At 38.6% G+C, this 18,012-nt stretch overlaps 1 protein-coding gene across 2 annotated transcripts; it reads left to right on the top strand.

Annotated features, from left to right (window-relative positions):
* The first annotated feature begins 3,656 nt into the window (after positions 1-3,656).
* LOC124097438 (igE-binding protein-like) lies at positions 3,657-16,158 on the top strand. 2 transcript variants are annotated; one of them, XM_058582082.1, is made up of 3 exons: positions 3,657-3,800; positions 8,618-8,734; positions 9,049-16,158. In XM_058582082.1, the coding sequence occupies exon 3, from the start codon at positions 13,218-13,220 to the stop codon at positions 14,688-14,690; it is 1,473 nt and encodes a 490-aa protein (XP_058438065.1). In that variant the 5' UTR covers positions 3,657-3,800; positions 8,618-8,734; positions 9,049-13,217; the 3' UTR covers positions 14,691-16,158. The 2 variants fall into 2 exon arrangements, with proteins under 2 accessions (XP_058438065.1, XP_058438066.1); XM_058582083.1 differs by lacking the exon at positions 3,657-3,800 and adding an exon at positions 5,010-5,364.
* The last annotated feature ends 1,854 nt before the right edge of the window (positions 16,159-18,012 follow it).

Here is an 18,012-nt window from a genome sequence, read left to right as displayed (position 1 = left end):
ATATGTATATGTGAAATTATAATTGAAATAAATTAGTCAAGATATCTGTAAAACTTCTTCCTGTTCCAAGTCTGGCTTTCCTGAATCATTTTTATCTCAGAGTCATGGATACCTGTTACTTTCCACATAATGTCTGGCTTTGTGTCATCTTTGAAGAGACAAATGTTGTATTTTGAAATGCAAGTGCAAAAATCAATGAAATATGCCAAAAATTTTCTTTAATTCTTCCATCTTGGCGATGCTTAGTTTCTGGAAGATTGTTCCCTTCTTCCTTTTTCCCCTCATCTGATTATTCTCAAAGACCCTTTCAAGTCAGATTTCCAGTTCAAAGATGGTTCATTGTGTTAGATTTTTATAGCTGGTATAGTAAATTACCCCCAATTTAAAGACTTAAAATAACACAAACTTATTATCCTATATTCTTCTTTTCTTTTTCTTTTTTTTTGACAGTATTGGGGAATGAACTTGGCAATCTACCACTAAGCTATACCCCCACATTTTTATATTTTATTTTGGTCAAGCATTTTGCTTAGTTGCTCAGGTTGGCCTCAAACTTGTGATCCTCCTGTCTCATCCTTCCTAGTTACTGGGATTGTAGGCATGTGACACTCCTCCCATCTATCCTGTACTCTTTTAGTTCAAGTCCAGAATGAGTCTTACTGTGTCACAGTCAAGGCTTGGCAAGGCTGCTTGCCTTTTGGAGTCTTCAGGGGAGAAACCACTTCCCTTGTCCTTTCCAGCCTTGTGAGGCCACACATATACCTTGGCTGGTGGCTATTCCTCCACTTTCAAAGACAGTAGTATCACACCAAGTCCTTCTCTTGCTATCAACTCTCTAGCTCTGTTCCTTCAGCTTTTCCCTTCCACTTATAAGCTCCTGGTGATTGCATTGGGTGCACGTGGAGAAGCCAGGATAATCCTCATCCCACAGTCAGCTGGCTAGCAACCTCAGTCTCCTTTTGCCATGTAGCCTAACATATTTACAGGTTCCAGGGATTAGGATGTGGACATCTTTCTGGGATGGTTATTCTACCGATCATATCCATGTTCCCTGTTTATTTCAATGACAAAACTTTTCCAGATGATGCCAGAAAAGGAGGCGAACATCCAGGAGTACCTTTAACCTGTAGCCAATGAGAAACCACACATGAAAGTGACACAGTCTCTCTTACATTTGAATATTAACAGATCCGGCCTCTCTTTGGAGAAATTCTAGTTACATATAGAATTGTAGAACATCAAAGACTTAGAAAAGTGGATTGCTCACACAGAATGTCCCAGTTACATATTCTCTCTTTCTCTCCCTTCAGTTAGAACTCTGACGTCTTCTCTGTTCGGTATTTCATTCTTTAATCTGCCTCTCCATAGGACAGAGAAATGTTAAAGTTGGCCCATGACTACCCTTGACAAGAGTTAAATGCCTACTAAAGGTCTTCAATGGCACCTAGGTACCTACCTAACACTGCAGGTGTCAGGAACAATACATCTAGGAAGATAACCATCTTATTAGTAGGTAGCAGGTTTTTCAATGAAGAAGGTGGCCAATCCTCATATTCCTTGTGAAAGTGTTGGTTTGAGGTTATTATCTATACTTCATAATGAATTTGACTAGGAATTAAGCTCTTCTGTCTTTTTTTTAAAGTCGTTGTAGGCTTAGAGTTGATTTAAAGTGAATTTCATTAGGTCCCATTAATGTCCTTCAAACCTTGGATTAAATGATTTTTAAAAGTTGGGAAATAATTGGATAAAGAAGTCAGCACAGAGAATTTTAAATGAGTGTGGGTTTGTATGCATGTTAGAAGCAAAATCTTGAAATAATGATTCTCTTAATCCCTTTCCCCCCCCCCCAATTTTTTTTTGTTTGTTTGCCTAATTAACAAATATGTCCACTTTGCTAGAATTGGTTTCAAGGAACTAGTGGAGAAATAGCACTGTTGAACTATTTATATAAAATTTATCCTATGGGTAAGATTTGATTTCATGGTGTCATTCAATATTTTCTATACAGTACTCTTTGTGTGTGTGTGTGTGTGTGTGCATGCTCATGCATGTCTGTGAGTGTGTGTGTCTGTGCACCTGTGTGGGTACATGAAGGAAGCCCATTTAAGGTGGACACTCAAATACTGGGCAGAGTAGGTGTTGCTCAGAAGTTGTGTAGACAGATATGTGGGTCACAGACCCATACCTGGTGCCAGAGGGGATGCAGGTCAATAGGGGCTGACCCAGGTGGACCAAAGGGAGGTGCCAGAAGGGTGGCATGGGCAGGCAAACCCACCGGGAAACCTTGAGCTAGGTGGTGGTGCTTAGGCTAGAGCTTGACCCCGGAAGCAGTGTTGTGGCCTGATTGGGGTTTTGAAGAACCTAAGGGCTGGCACCTTTAGGGGGGGCCTTTTAGACCTGCCACTGAATTGCCATCTTACCTATCATTTGGACTCTGGCAGCCCATGGAGGCAGGCATGGAGATGGTCATTCTCCTCCAGGTGATAAGGATAGTTCATCAGGGCCAACATGGAATCAACAGCAGCACATTCTTCTTCAAAGTCATCCTCCACACCTTCCATATACGCTTCCACTCTCAGGCCCATTTGAGACCCAGCACCTGCTGGCTCAGGTGCTGCTGGGGCCTTGAGGTGATAGAACACAATGACCACCCTGCCAAATGCCAACACCATGAAGGTGGAAGCAGTAGATGGAACAGGGCTGCTGAGACCTAACATGGAGTTCATTATATCTTCATGAAATGGAAAGAATTGTGGAGTGTAGCCAAAATGTAAATAAATATGTATAAATATAAATAATTTAAAATCATAAAAATTTAAAAGCTGCCAATATAATTGCTCCCCCCCCTCAACAAAATAGCTTAAATCTAAAGGAGAAGTTTCCAGATTCAGATGAGGATTCCTTCAGGACAAGTTTGCTCATGGCAGTTAGCAGTCTTAATTTTTCTCAAACTAATAATACTATTAGAATCCAGACCTCCTACTTTCCCATTATGGCCAGCTGGCTCAGTCTGTCAGATGCTGCCTCCTAAAAGTGAAGACCCCACATTTCTAATCTGCTACATTGTATTTTGAAATTCTGAAATCTGATGGACTCCTCAGTGTTTTGGTTTTCTGAATGTGAAGCCCAAAAGTATTATGAGAATAATTATTCTTGGTTATAGAATATTTAACCAAGAATGATATAGAGCCAAGAATTTTCCAGATAGGGCCTAATTTATAGTTTTACCAAAGAGACAAATTAATTCATCAATCATCAGAATGACAGTGGATTTTTCAGTGTTGCTTAGAACATATGTGAGGTTTTTTAAATCTTTGGAATGTACAGCATGACACCTTTCCCAAGTGAGCTTTCTTTTCACAAGACAAGGTACCAGTCCAAATGATTTTGCTGCAAACTATGTAAGTATATAAGTAGAAACGTAAGTCTCAGTATAAAATAATACCAGTATAAAGTAATACTAGTGAGCAAGATCTTAATTTGGGAGCCTCAGTAAAACAAACAAATTTAAAAAACATATCTTTTTTAAATGTATTGTTGAAGGGCATTAAAAGATTTTCTGTCAAAATTTTGGTTGCTTTACTTGTCTGTTTGAAGGAAAATCACAAAATTATTTTTTATACTGATAACATATGATTAATGAAAGAATATTTTAATTGAATTACCAGTGTAGTAAAGTAAAAGTTGTAACATTGTGTTTTTGTTTATTTATTTTGCAGTATGGCATGCAGCTGTACCAGAATTATATGCCTCCATATCAAAGCAGAAGTGGCTGCAGTTCTCAGAGTATATCACCCATGGTAAGGATCGATTTTTTGAACCTATATTTTATTTTATATTTATATTATGTTAATTTGCTATTACATTACAAATATATACTACAATATAATTACCATTTCCTTTTGGTCAAGTAAAGTTATACTTTGTATGTATGATGTTATACTGAATTTTTTATACTTGGATAGCATATGTGTACGGTCTGTGATAAAAGTCATAGGACATATATGAAATATTCAATTATAATACATAATGTTATATGTTAGTAAAACATTTTAAATATTTGAAGGAATGTATATTCTATGTCATAACATCATTTGAGGATTAGATTCTTAATAAGATAATTTGTAGAACATTTTCCTTGGCATTGTGTGTTTTTTAATTAATTTTCTTTGATTGTGGGTTTGCTTATTTATTTTAATACTGATTCTGAGATTGTTGTACCTTATTATAGAGATGCCAATGATTTCAAATTTTAAAAACTGTAATATATGCATGTGTATGTTTTTACTTTCTGGCTTTCTAACAGTAATTTTTATTTTTAAGTTCCAGGTCCTTAAAAAGCAGACTGCTTTCCAGGAAATGCAAAAACTACAAGTCAAAATATAGGTCATGCATTACATTAACTATGCAGTGCTTCTCAGAGTTTTCCCAAATGTAACTTGGATATTTATTTGCAGACACACACAGGCACATCTTTTACCTTCTTTAGCACTTAATTTTAATTTCCTGTGCATTAACACAGAAATTTATTTCTGAACTTAAAGTTTATGTTCTGCAATTCTTGCTGCACTCCTTAATATTGAGTATATTAGAAATTCAGATGTATGTGCCTGTGTTACAGATCAGTTAATGCACATTTCTGAAAACTGTGTTTCCACTTAGGCTAAAAATGTGTTCTTCCTGACTGTGACCAAGGAAGGTACATTTACCCACATGTAATGTGCCAGATGAAATGCTCAGTTCCAGGAATGTGGCATGAAATAATGTTGATTATGAAGCCCAATAGATGATATAGAAAAAGAACCCCTATTTTGTAGTTATGTTGCTTTAAATTATGGAAGAATAACTTTTCATCTTTGTATCATATTACTTTTAAGCCATAAAATAAGAAACTAATGAATGCAATGAATTTTTATAATAGAAATCACTTTAAGGTGAATATTTTCTACAGTTTGTCAGCTTACTCTTATCTTTCAATCCATCTGTATATAAAAAAATAATGAATTTTATTATCTTAATTCTTTCCTAAATTCCTCCAAATTTTCTTTTAGAATCTAGAGTTATTAGCATGGACGTGTTAATAGCAGCCAAATGTTTGGAAGCAATTATTATTTAGTGTCCTTTTAATCATAGGAAAAATGTTAAAAATAAAGTCCTTTCCATTTTCATTACTTTTTTTAGCATACAAGTGTGATATTATTCTTACTTTTTCCCACTGAAAGTCATTCTGCTGTTGATCATGGCATATCTGAGTTTGCTTAGCCCGTCTTTGCTTATTCAACTCCATCTGTAAAAAGAACTGCTCCTTGAGTGAATCTGACTGGAATCAGGTGTGATAGGGGCAAGAGGTCCCAATGCCTCAAGGTAAGGGCTTGTTCTACACAGGAATTGTGATCATAGAAGGTAGCACCTGAGAACTGTATCTATGCTATTCTTAATGTCTGTGAAGGAGATGTAGATGTTTGGGGAGGTATTTGTGTTTACTTTTGTGTGTATGGAGAGATCCACTTTTCTAGATGATTACAGAGGGATCAGTGATCTGAATGGTGCTAGTGCCCCTCACCTGTCTCTGCTGCTTTCTACTCAGGAACTATTTTCAGTGAGTTACATAGAAAAGTGAGAATAATTTAGTTACCTTTCTCAAGTAACAGTATTCTCTTTTAAACTTGTCCATATTTTGAGAAGAGAAACAAAACAATAGTTCTCATACCAAAGGGAGCACCTAGCCATAATACCATGTGACAGCCACTCATATCAACTTTTGAAATGAGGATTGTCAGCAGATATTTTAGGAAGCCAGATAGATTTGGTTCATTTTAGGGTAAAGGAGGAATTCATTTAAAGGAGTGTCTGTTAATATGTTCCTGGCTGGAATGAGGAGATCGGGAGAAAATGTCTGCTTGGTTCTTTTTAGTCTTTATTTTTGACCCTGGGCTAGACATGCTAAGCTGCAGTTTCTTTCCTTTACCTCCCACTATGTGGCACTTGAAATAACCCTAGATGGGACATATTGGTTGCTATTTTTACCATAAGGTGTGTGATCTTGGTTGGATCTCTGGTGTCCTGCAATGTAAAAGAAGGGGGTAATTGCATAATCTCCTGACTCTTACATCTGTGGTGTCCTTTGGCTCTGTATGAAGCAGATGAGAGAATGATATCTGGAGGAATTCTTTCCCCTCTTGTTCAGTCATTCTGAGCTGCAGGTTTATCAAGATCCTTCAAACGGAGTGACAGAGAAAGCATGGCTAGTTGCCATGTAGTTATATTGCCTAAAAACATTTTACATGTAAATCTCACTAAAAGTGGATACAAGCAGTCTCAGAGTCTGGCCTGGGTAATCCAGGGTACACCCAGGCTTCCCTTCTTAGAAAGAAAGGCTATGCAATTAAAATCATGGCTCATTTTGCTAGGGCCTACCCTGTTCATCCCCTAAGAAGAGCTAGAAAAAGGAACAAATATTTGAGAAATACAGCCAGTTCTGAATGTTACCATCATTGCTTTCCTATGTGAAAGAAATTGAGCTGAAAATGACATTTTGGATTTGTCAGACTTTGCTTTACTTCCATTTCTTTGTCCACCAAAGGTAAACTATTAATTTTTCATCCACCACCTGCCATTTAGTAGACAACATTTACTACACTCCTATTTCCTCTTAGTGTAGTTATTGTAGCAAATGGAATACTTCTTTAATTGTCTTGTATTCTCTGTTTGTCAAATAATTATGGAACATGGGATCTTATTGAATATCTGGTCCCCTGTATTGGGTAGGGAGAGAACAAAAGCTTGTTTATTTTTTTCCTCACAGTATTTTTATGTTATCAGGAACTTCTCTTTATAGAACCCATCTTGGCATGTGAAGTTAAAGATGTTATAAGGATAAATCTATCATTAGGATCCAGGTTAGTTACTCTGATTTGGGCAGGTGGACACTTTCCATTAATGTTGGGAAAGCAAAAGTATATCCAACTGGTCCACAGCCCAGCACGGAAGATCATGGGGTGAGAAGGGCAAACTAAGGTGTGACAGCAAATAGAGATTACTGAGACAGCATCTGTTTGGAAAGAGCAGCTGTCAGTTATAAAGGCTCCTGTAACAAATGGAAGATTGCATGCCAGATCTCTAGAAATATAGATGGACCATAATAAGATTGTCAGCCATTATCACATGGTTTGAAGAGAAAATAACAGATGGTAATAAAATGAGATGTGTGAGGCAGTGATAAAGAAACCTAATTTTTTTTCTTGAGGATAAGGTTTTGTTTGAAGCCCACATTTGACTATAGTATCTTTTCCAAAGGTAGAGAGAGAGAGAGAGAGAGAGAGAGTGTGTGTGTGTGTGTGTGTGTGTGTGTGTATGAAAGCCACAAGTCTCCAGATGCAGGTTGGCTCATAATTTACAGTGTAATTTCACTTTGGGATTTGTTCTTTTAGTAATGATTGAAGAATAAGTGATACACACTTCCATTTAGATTTTTTTATTTTGCTTAGTTTTAAATTATCTTCCTAGTGTATAAGACATGTGAGACTCTTGACTAGAGCATTTGGCAATTTTCTCTTTTTTTAGTGCTCATGACTCATTGTAGGATAGCATGCCTATTTCTTGAAAGATGATTGCAAAATAGGACGCCAGAAAAAAAGAAAATAAAAATAAGATCCAGGATTTATATGTTTTACTTTCCCTTTAGAGACTATGAATATAAGAAGTAATTAGCAAAAACATTGACTTTATCATTGTTTTGATTACATTTGTTTAAATATGTCTTCTTTTCATGTCTGTGCTTCTGTCATTCAGAATTGTTTTTGCAGCTATCACTTGGCCACCCATCTCTTCAAAAATGAAAATGTGTTTATACATTACATCATAATTTTTTTAAAAAATGTTTAGTTGTTGACAGACCTTATTTATTTGTATGCAGTGCTGAGAATCAAACCCAGTGCCTCACACAAGCCAGGCAAGTGCGCTACCACTGAGCCATAACCCCAGCCCCATCATAAAAATTTTAATATGAAATCTAATATTATGTATTATTATTCTGCTAAATTTCATTTTCCAAATAAAATGAAACTTGACATGATAAGCTTTCAAAACACATATTCCAATTTGCTCCTTTATAAAACATGAGTACTATTTCTAAGAAGATGTGTATCAATCTAAGTAATAGCTTTTACATATTTTGAATCATAAAATCGTGGCTTCAAATTTGGTGAATTTGACATAAAGTTTAATACAGAGATGAGTTCAAAAGTGGTAATTCTTTATAGCCAGTAGGAAGGGTTATTTCTTCCTCAGTTGGAGATTTGCCATATTAGGAGATAATGTGAAAAAGAGGTTTGTTTTAGGGGAAAGACATGCTTTCAAAGATTTTCATCACATTACTCAGCACTTAATTCAGTTATCCAAACAAATAGCCATTGATCTTATTTATCAAAGTTCTCCATAGCATCATTTTATATTGAATATGTACTTTTAACTTTTTAATTTCCTGATAGCCACTTTGGGAATCCCAGTCTCAAATTGAAGCATATTGCCAGCAAAACAGTAAACAATTACTTTTGAAGATTTTAATGACCTGAAAGTGTTTTCTGGTTTTGTTTTGTTTTTCAAAATTTTTTTTCAGAGAAGTATATCAGAGAACTCCCTGGTAGCAATGGACTTCTCAGGTCAGAAAAGCAGAGTTATAGAAAATCCCACCGAAGCTCTTTCAGTTGCAGTTGAAGAAGGACTCGCTTGGAGGGTACTCATAATTTCACTTTCTTGAAAGAATTTTTAATTTGAATTTGTTTCACCCCCAAAACTGAGATTTGTTTTCCCATTCCTTGCTCAGAAAAAAGGATGATTGTGCCTGGGCAGTCACGGTAGTCCCACTGCCTCCACACAGACCTCTGCCACAAACATGGGTATGTCTGTTCCTAGCCATGATCACTGAGCTGATGGGCAGCTTGACATGACTTTAGTGAAATGTGGTCACTAAGTGATGGGGGACATATATGTAGTGAAATTGCAGTCACTGCAAGCAAACCTTTGTATTCATTTGTTTTATTTCTTTAGCCATCCATCGGTCCCAGCCATGGTTTCACCACAAGATTTTCAGAGATGAAGCTCAGCGATTGATTATTCAGCAAGGACTTGTGGATGGGTAAGTTTGATACTTTTAGTGTTGAGTAGAATTTGGGTTTGGATTTTGGATTTGGTTTGGATTTTGCCAGTAAATAATAATCATTTATTCAGTGAACACCAAGTGTTTTTAATTTTGGCTTTTCATAACACAGAAATGACTTTGTTCTGTAAGAGTGGCTATCACTGAATTCTAGCAATATCTGTATAATACCCAGTACACAGAGTGTGCTTAGTATTTGTGTATAAATTAACAGAGAAGAGAATAGTATTCTTTGTTCTTGACTAGGAGCACTAATGTTATCCATTCTGTGCCAATTCTAGCATTTTAGATAGTAATTCATGAGAGGAAAAAAAAACTAACCTTGTTTTTGGGAATCAATGTTTTAATTTGAACAAGTAATTAATATGATTCTTTTATTTATTTTTTTTATTATTAGTTGTTCAAAACATTACAAAGCTCTTGACATATCATATTTCAAACATTTGATTCAAGCAGATTATGAACTCCCATTTTTACCCCGTATACATATTGCAGATTCACATTGGTTCCACATCCACTTTTTTACATATTCTAAAATATGATTTACATATGACATTATCCTATACATTGTAATCCTTTTTAGGTATAATGCAGGGTATGTTAAGTAGAAAATTTTTTCTGATGTTTTCAATGTTTGCTTTTATTTCTGTTTACATCCCTATTGCTTTTTCTCTAAATATTTACAGCTTAAAAATGTGAGTCTATTAAAAGAGTACTTTTTGATGATTTTTTTGTGTTATCTTTTAATGTGATACCATAGAGTACACAAGAGAAGCATAAAATATTTTATGAGAGATTTATAATCTGAAGGATTTTCTTCTCACATTACTCAGTTTCAGGTACTTTAATACTGCTAAGTTCCTTCCCAAATGCAGTACAATGAGAACATTTTATTGAGGATTGGATGAGAAATGAAACCATTGTCAGTTTAAACAACTGGAGAAAGAATCTTTTATCTTCAAAGGCTGACTTAAGATGACGACAAGGGTTTGAGGAGATTTAATACTGACATTTGTGTAAAAATGCATCTTCACATGGAAGATTATTAATAACAAGTCAGCATTTCATCAGAGTATAAATAAGAAAGGATTTTAATATACTTCTCTGCTTGGAGCGTGGTCAATTTTTGGATATAAATTTGAACAGTGATCAGAGTTTCAATCCAGTGAGGTCAGGAAAAGAGAAAAATAAGAAAGAGTGATTTAAATGTTTTAGAAGATTATAATTCCCTTTATTTATGAATTTGTAACCCGGAGAAAATAATTGTACAGAGAAATCATGCCTGTTTCTATTATTTTGGTATTCCTTTGGAAAGTTGTGAAGGTGTCAGGTGGTCCACCAGGTGGTAGTAGTGATCTGCTTGGGAGGGGGAAGAATTACTGCTTAATTTTTCCGTGAAATGCCCTTTGTCCTGTCTCCCAATGATGTAATGTCAGAGTCTCACAAATAAAGTGGATAATTTCATCAGACATCTGTGATGCCTCAGATTTGGCTGCCTCTTTGCCCAGGCACAGTGAGATTACTATTGAAGTCACCAGTGGGGACCAGTTACACAGTGTGTTTGCCAGTAATTAATACAAAACTGGCTTTTCACTGCATTGCCAGTAAATAAGAATGCATACCCGGCATCCCTTTTCTCTGAGACCGTTAGACCACGTCTTCTTTTTGTAACCTGACATTAATAGAGGCTTTTCCACTGCATTCTTCAAGGTTAAAGTGCATGTTGGGTATATATTTTTTTAACTTGAAACATTTTTACTCAAACATTTAATAAAAAATTTTAAGATGGATTTTAAGGATATAGCATTTCTTATTTTCTGCCGTGTAACAGTAGAAGCCAGAATCAAAAGAAGAGAGCAGACCAAGTATAGAAAAGGGGGTAAAAATGATTTTACTCTAAATCATTATGTCTTATACACACACACACACACACTCATCCCTTATTCGTTCTCATCCCTTATTCTTTCTGGTAGTTACATGGGAATACCCAATTTCCCAGTGGAAAAAGGACAACATGAACTGTTTATGCCAATGGAATGTTTTGCTGGGTATTGTAAACAAACAATGTCACAAATAGACTATGTACTTATCATATTAAAATTACATTAGCAATGATGACAGTTTTGTAGTATGAGATTATGTTGTAACATATCATTCACCAAGTTGAATAATCATACACACTGAATACACAGTTAAGGAGATCCCAGCTACAGCTTTTATGAGTACACATCGTGGGTTTGTTACATGCTATGTTTCTATGAAATCTGTGAGTAAATGTAGAAACATATTGAAATTCTTCCTCTCTCTTTTTAGAGTTTTCTTGGTAAGGGGTAGTCAGAGTAATCCCAAAACTTTCGTCCTGTCAATGAGTCATGAACAAAAAATAAAGTACTTTCGAATTATACCACTAAGTAATTTGTGATTTCACATTCGTATATTAGATATGATCTTAATGCATAAGCTTTTGGAAACTTTGTTTTTCTGTTGTTCCTTTTATTAAATATAATGTTAGGTTCTTGTGCTTTGACCAGAGTTAAGTTTGACAGAAATGGTTTTATGAGCCTGAATTAATATAAGAAATAGAGGAATTGTAAAAATTAAATTTATCTTTTTTCCACAAAATAAGATTTAGCAATATTGTATAGACTCCATGCCACCTATTATTAAAAGGCAACTAAAGATTCTTTTTTCTGAGTTCTAACCATTCCTCAAAAAAAACATTATTTAAAAACCCTTTTTCTTCTCTTCTCTCAAAGACATTTTTTGCTATTATTGTTGCTAGTTTTTGTTCATTTGTTTTAAATTATTTGTATAGAAACTCAGGAACTGTGAAATTGGTGAACTTTAAATAATCCTGGGAACATTTTTAAAATATCTGTGACTCTGTTTTTGGCTGGCACAACTTGCTTTGGGGTTTTTTTTGCTTCTGCTGTTGTGTGTCAGAATGTGCACATATGTACATATGTGACGTGCACATTGGAATCAGGCAGAGTAAAACAGATTCAATCTTCTTTCAGGAAGGTCTTATTTAAATTACTAATGCTTTCCTTCGAATTGCCTCTTTTTCAAATCATCCAAAGGCCATATAGAGTACCAACCCTGCTTCTTTGATTATTTGATCAGTGTCCTCAGCAAGTATGAGTGTTTAATGCTAGAAGACTTCACCACCAAACAAAAAAAGTCAACTGGCATTCCATTAGCATAATATTTTATTGCTTCAGTGTGGTGAGCCGCTTCTGCCGTTTCTGCAGACTATGTTCGCCATTACAAGATGGCGCTAGCTCCGCTGTGGTCTGTGACAAACAACTCCTTATTTGGGAGAGTTGGCGCATGGTTTTTCACCACCCTATGAGAAAGCTCCACGTGGCAGCTTCGCATTGGGGCTTGAGATGCTTTATTAAGGCTGGGAGGGGCATCCAAGAGAGAGAAAAAGAAATATCAAGGGCCTGAATAAACTGCTGAAAGAAGATTCCTGAGTTGCGTCTTCCTTGCGGGCAAGGGGTCGCGACAAGTGGTGCCGAAACCCGGGAACCAGAACTTTCAGCAGTCAGGGGTGGTACACCGGTTAGTCCCAGGTAAGTGGGATCCGCGACCAAAGCGGGGTTAATCCCAATAAGTGGGATCTGCGACCAAAGCGGGGTTAGTCCCAGGTAAGTGGGATCCGCGACCAAAGCGGGGCAGCTCCTCTGTAAAGAAAGAGAGAGCATTACATTTTATTGCAGCTGCACTGTGTACTTTCGCTTCTACTTTCGCTTTTGTTTTCTGTGTTTCTTTTGTTGTGTCATTTCGCTTTTGTTTTTTGTGCTTCTTTTGTTGTTGTGTCATGGGTGCCGCATCTTCAAGTCTGCTTCTCCTGGCCCTAGATGGCCTGTTACGTTCAAAGGGCCTGGAAGTGAAACATAGTACTTTACAGAGATTTTTACAGAAGATAGATATCGCTGCACCATGGTTTGCATTTTCGGGCAGCCTTACTGTACCTAGTTGGGATAAATTAGGCAAAGATCTTGACTTTGCTTCTGAGCAGGGCATATTAGAGGGTGGGGTGATACCCCTTTGAAAAATGGTCTGTAGTTGCCTTACAGATGACAGATGTCAGGAAGCACTTACTAAAGGACAGGAAGTTCTAGAGCAATTACATGAGGAGAAATCGGAGACGGCAAAAAGTGAGGTGCCTCAGGAGGATGGGAGTATGCGGAGCGTGAAACAGGGGAGGAAACAATTGTCTCCGGCAAGAAGTGAGGTATCTCAGAAGGATGGGAGTATGCAGAGCGTGAAACAGGGGAGGAGACAATTGTATCCAGATCTCAGTACGCTGCACACACCCCCATGTGAAAGTGGGTCAGAGGAAGAGGAGGATGAAGAGGAAGAGCTCGGGAGGCTGTCTCGTCAGCTAGAGAGTTTAGCTATAGGAGAAGGGAACAGAAATAAACAGGGGCTCAAGAAAAGCGATCCCCCAGATCCACCGCCATATGGTGGGGGTGTTTCGGGGAGAGCTTTCCATGCCCAAACATGGAGGGCTATTAACGCTGAGATGGGTCTTGCTTATCCAGTTTTTCAGGATGACAATAGGGGAAGATTCCATAAACCCTTAGATTTTAAAATTGTGAAGACCCTGGCTGAGTCTGTGCGCACTTATGGGGTGAATGCCGCCTTCACACTAACTCAGGTGGAGAGTCTGTCTAGATACTGCATGACTCCCTCTGACTGGGCTAGCCTTGTTCGGGCTTGTGTTTCCCTGGGTAAATATTTGGACTGGAGAGCATTTGTGCTAAAGGGCGCAATAGAGCAGGCCGCCCAAAACCATGCGGCGGGACACCCCCATTGGGACAAGGATATGCTTTTGGGGCAAGGTAGATTTGCAAATCAACAGACAGGATTTCCTCTTGAGGCATATGATCAAATTAACAACATTTACATTCGGGCATGGAAGTCGCTTCCAAATAGAGGAGAGGTATCTGGTAATTTGACCAAGATTCTACAAGGCCCTACAGAACCCTTTTCAGATTTTGTAGCAAGGATGGTGGATGCCGCTAAAAAGATTTTTGGGGATCCTGATAGAGCCATGCCCCTTATCAAGCAATTGGTCTTTGAGCAATACACCAAGAAATGTAAAGCGACAATCACTCCTTATAAAAATAAGGGCATAAAAACATGGATGAAAATATATAAAGAGATCGGAGGACCTTTAACTAATGCAGGTCTTGCAGCTGCTGTACTTCGGATTGCCTTTTGCAATCCTGGTGCCGGAACATGCTTCCATTGTGGTCAACCCGGTCATTTCAGACGTGAATGTCCCAAAAAAGACAATTTTACTGGACCTCCTCACGGTGGCCCTTCCAATGGCCTTCGTCAACCGGGGCTATGTCCAAAATGTAAAAAGGGAAAACATTGGACAAAAGAGTGTAGATCAGTGAGGGACATCCATGGACAGCCTATTTCAGCTGGGCCAAAAAACGGCCGAAGGGGCCCCCGACCCCAGGGCCCACAAATATATGAGGCAATGGAGAATGTCACACCCGAACCCGAGACATAGCCATCTCTGCGCCATCCCATGAGACGCGGAGAGCCACTACAGGTGCCGCGGGATTGGACCTCTGTTCCACCTCCAGACTCGTATTAACACCTAAGATGGGAGTCCAATTGGTGGAAACTAAGTTCAAAGGGCCTTTACCACCTGGCACTGTAGGTTTGCTAATTGGACATGCATCCTCTATCTTACAAGGTCTTCATGTCTTTCCCGGAGTCATTAGCCCTGATACTGTAGGGGCAGTAAAGGTTATGGTGGAGGCTCCAAGGGGCATTGTGTCTATCTCCCCAGGGGATCGGATTGCTCAATTACTAATTTTGCCTAGCTTACATAATCACTTCCCTGCTGACTCAAGGTCACGGACGGGAAGTGAGATTGGTACCACCGGAGGGAATTGTGTCTATTTGTCACTAGATATGAGCAATTGCCCCACTTTGGAATTAAGCATAGAAGGTAAATCTATTGTGGGATTGCTGGATACAGGACCAGACCGTAGTATCATAGCCCTTAAGGACTGGTCTAAGGGATGGCCAGTGCAGACTTCTGATCAATCCCTGAGAGGACTTGGATATGCCCAAGCCCCTCAAATCAGCTGTAGACATCTATCTTAAAAAGACCCAGAAGGACACAATGACACCTTTCAGCCTTATGTACTTGATTTACCTATCTCTTTATGGGGCCGTGATCTGATGAAAGACATGGGGTTCACTCTTAGTAATGACTATTCCCCAATGTCTCAACAAATTATGCAAAATATGGGGTATAGGCCAGGTCTATGACTAGGAAAACACCTACAGGGGCGCAGGCATCCTATGCAAGGTCATCAAAAGCTTAACAGATTTGGTCTGGGTTTTTCCTAGGGGCCACTGGGGCTCAAATACCCATAACATGGCTCACCGAGGAGCCTGTTTGGGTGCCTCAGTGGCCTCTTCCCTCGGTTAAATTGGCAGCAGCCCATGATCTAGTCAAAGAACAACTTGACTTGGGTCACATCCAACCTTCTACTTCTCCATAAAATACTCCCATATTTGTTATTAAGAAAAAATCAGGAAAGTGGCGCCTACTGCATGATCTACGAGCAGTTAATGCTCAAATGCAACTTATGGGGCCCATTCAAAGAGGGCTGCCTCTGCTCTCCTCTGTTCCTCAGGGCTGGCATATTATTGCTATTGACATTAAAGACTGTTTCTTTTCTATTCCTTTGCATCCTAAAGACTCACAGCGTTTTGCCTTCACCGTTCCCTCGTGTAACCACGAGGAACCAGATCAAAGGTTTGAATGGGTAATGTTGCCGCAGGGAATGGCTAATAGTCCCATGATGTGCTAGATGTATGTGGGGAAGGCACTCGCACCTCTCAGACATAAGTATTCCTCCATCAAGATCATTCATTATATGGATGATGTGTTATTGGCCGCTAAGTTAGAGCAGACAGTTAATGAGGCCTATAAAGAATTAGTAAAGCTGTTAGCTCAATATGGGTTACATATCGCACCTGAAAAGGTTCAAACGGGGAATTCTATTGAGTATTTGGGAGCGATAATTGGGTATGACAAGTTAAAACCTCAAAAAATCACCATAAGAACTCAGGATCTCCAAACTCTAAATGATTTTCAAAAACTGCTGGGAGATATTAATTGGATAAGGGGATATTTACATATTCCTAATGGTGTGCTCCAGCCTTTGTATGCTACCCTTAAGGGTGATCCAGATCTTGCTTCTCCTCGTAGCCTCACCAAAGAGGCTAGAGCGTCCCTTATAACAGTAGAAGAAGCTATACAACATGCTACTCTATACAGGCTCCATAGTGATAAACCTTTCCAGTTATGTGTGCTTGCCACTATGCGGCAGCCTACTGGAGTACTGTGGCAAGATGGGCCTTTACTATGGATCCACCCACATGTATCCCCAGGAAAATCCTTAAAATACTATCCTGATGCTGTTGCAGCGTTAGCACTTAAAGGGATTCAACAAAACATTCAATTTTTCGGACAATCACCTTCTTCTCTTATTATACCCTATACTAAAGCTCAACTTAATGTTTTGTGTGCTACTCTAGACAACTGGGCTATTCTATGTTGCTCGTTTCAAGGGGATATTGATAATCATTACCCTTCCCATCCATTACTCCATTTTGTTAAAGAACATCCCATCATTTTCCCTAAGGTAACTTCACCCAATCCAATTCCGGGGGCTATTAATATTTTTACTAATGGTTCCAAGTCTGGAATGAGAGCTTATGTAATTAATGATTCTCCCCCTGTTCAACATCAATTTGCTCCTGGAAATCCACAATGGGTGGAACTGCAAATTGTTATTGAGGTTTTTAAACAGTGTTCTTTTCCTTTTAATCTTATTTCGGACTCCATCTATGTGGTACAAGCACTAAAAGTCCTAGAGGCCGTGGGAGCTATTAGTAATGCCCATAATGTATCTGCTTACTTTAATCAGCTTCAACAGCTTATCTGTAGCCGCACTGCTCCTTTTTATCCAATGCACATCCGGGCTCACACCTCTCTTCCTGGTCCGTTATCACAGGGTAATGCCTGCGCGGACTCAGCCACTAGAGGTCAATTGATATGCTTGGCTTCCTCCTTAGAGGGGGCTAAATTATTTCACCAGAATTTCCATGTTAATGCTTTAACGCTGTGCAGGCGTTTTTCCATTTCAAGAACGGATGCTCGTCAGAAAGTATTACAATGTCCCCATTGTGTAACATTTCCTCATCCCCCTAATTATGGAGTGAACCCACGGGGATTGAAGCCATTGGTTGTCTGGCAAATGGATGTGACACACATACCTGACTTTGGTAACCTCAAGTATGTGCATGTTTCTGTTGATATGTGCTCTGGAGTTATTCATGCTTCTGCTTTATCGGGAGAAAAGGCACATAATGTTATTACTCATTGCCTAGAAGCATGGGCAGCATGGGGTGCTCCTGCATCCCTTAAGACTGATAATGGACCTGCTTATACTGACAAACAATTTACATCCTTTTGTTCTACCATGGAAGTGCAACTTACTCATGGTCTCCCTTACAATCCTCAAGGACAAGGCATTATTGAGCGTGCTCATCGCACCTTAAAACAAACTTTACAAAAACAAAAAGGGGGAATAGGAGCTGAACACACTCCTAAAGAACGCCTGTCCTTAGCTCTCTTTACCATTAATTTTTTGAATTTGGATATTCATGGTCGCTCTGTGGCTGATAGACATGTGTCCCCTCAGCCCTCTGTGATTGGCTATGTTAAGTGGAAGGATGTTCTTACGGGCCAATGGAACGGCCCCGACCCCGTGCTGACATGGGTGCGAGGATCTGTATGTGTTTTT

The sequence above is a fragment of the Marmota monax genome, unplaced genomic scaffold (assembly GCF_021218885.2).
Source record: "Marmota monax isolate L192 unplaced genomic scaffold, Marmota_monax_Labrador192_F-V1.1 WCK01_AAM20220418_F8-fsc00419, whole genome shotgun sequence".
In the NCBI taxonomy this organism is placed as follows: domain Eukaryota; kingdom Metazoa; phylum Chordata; class Mammalia; order Rodentia; family Sciuridae; genus Marmota; species Marmota monax.
This window is presented reverse-complemented; position numbering and strand designations above follow the sequence as displayed.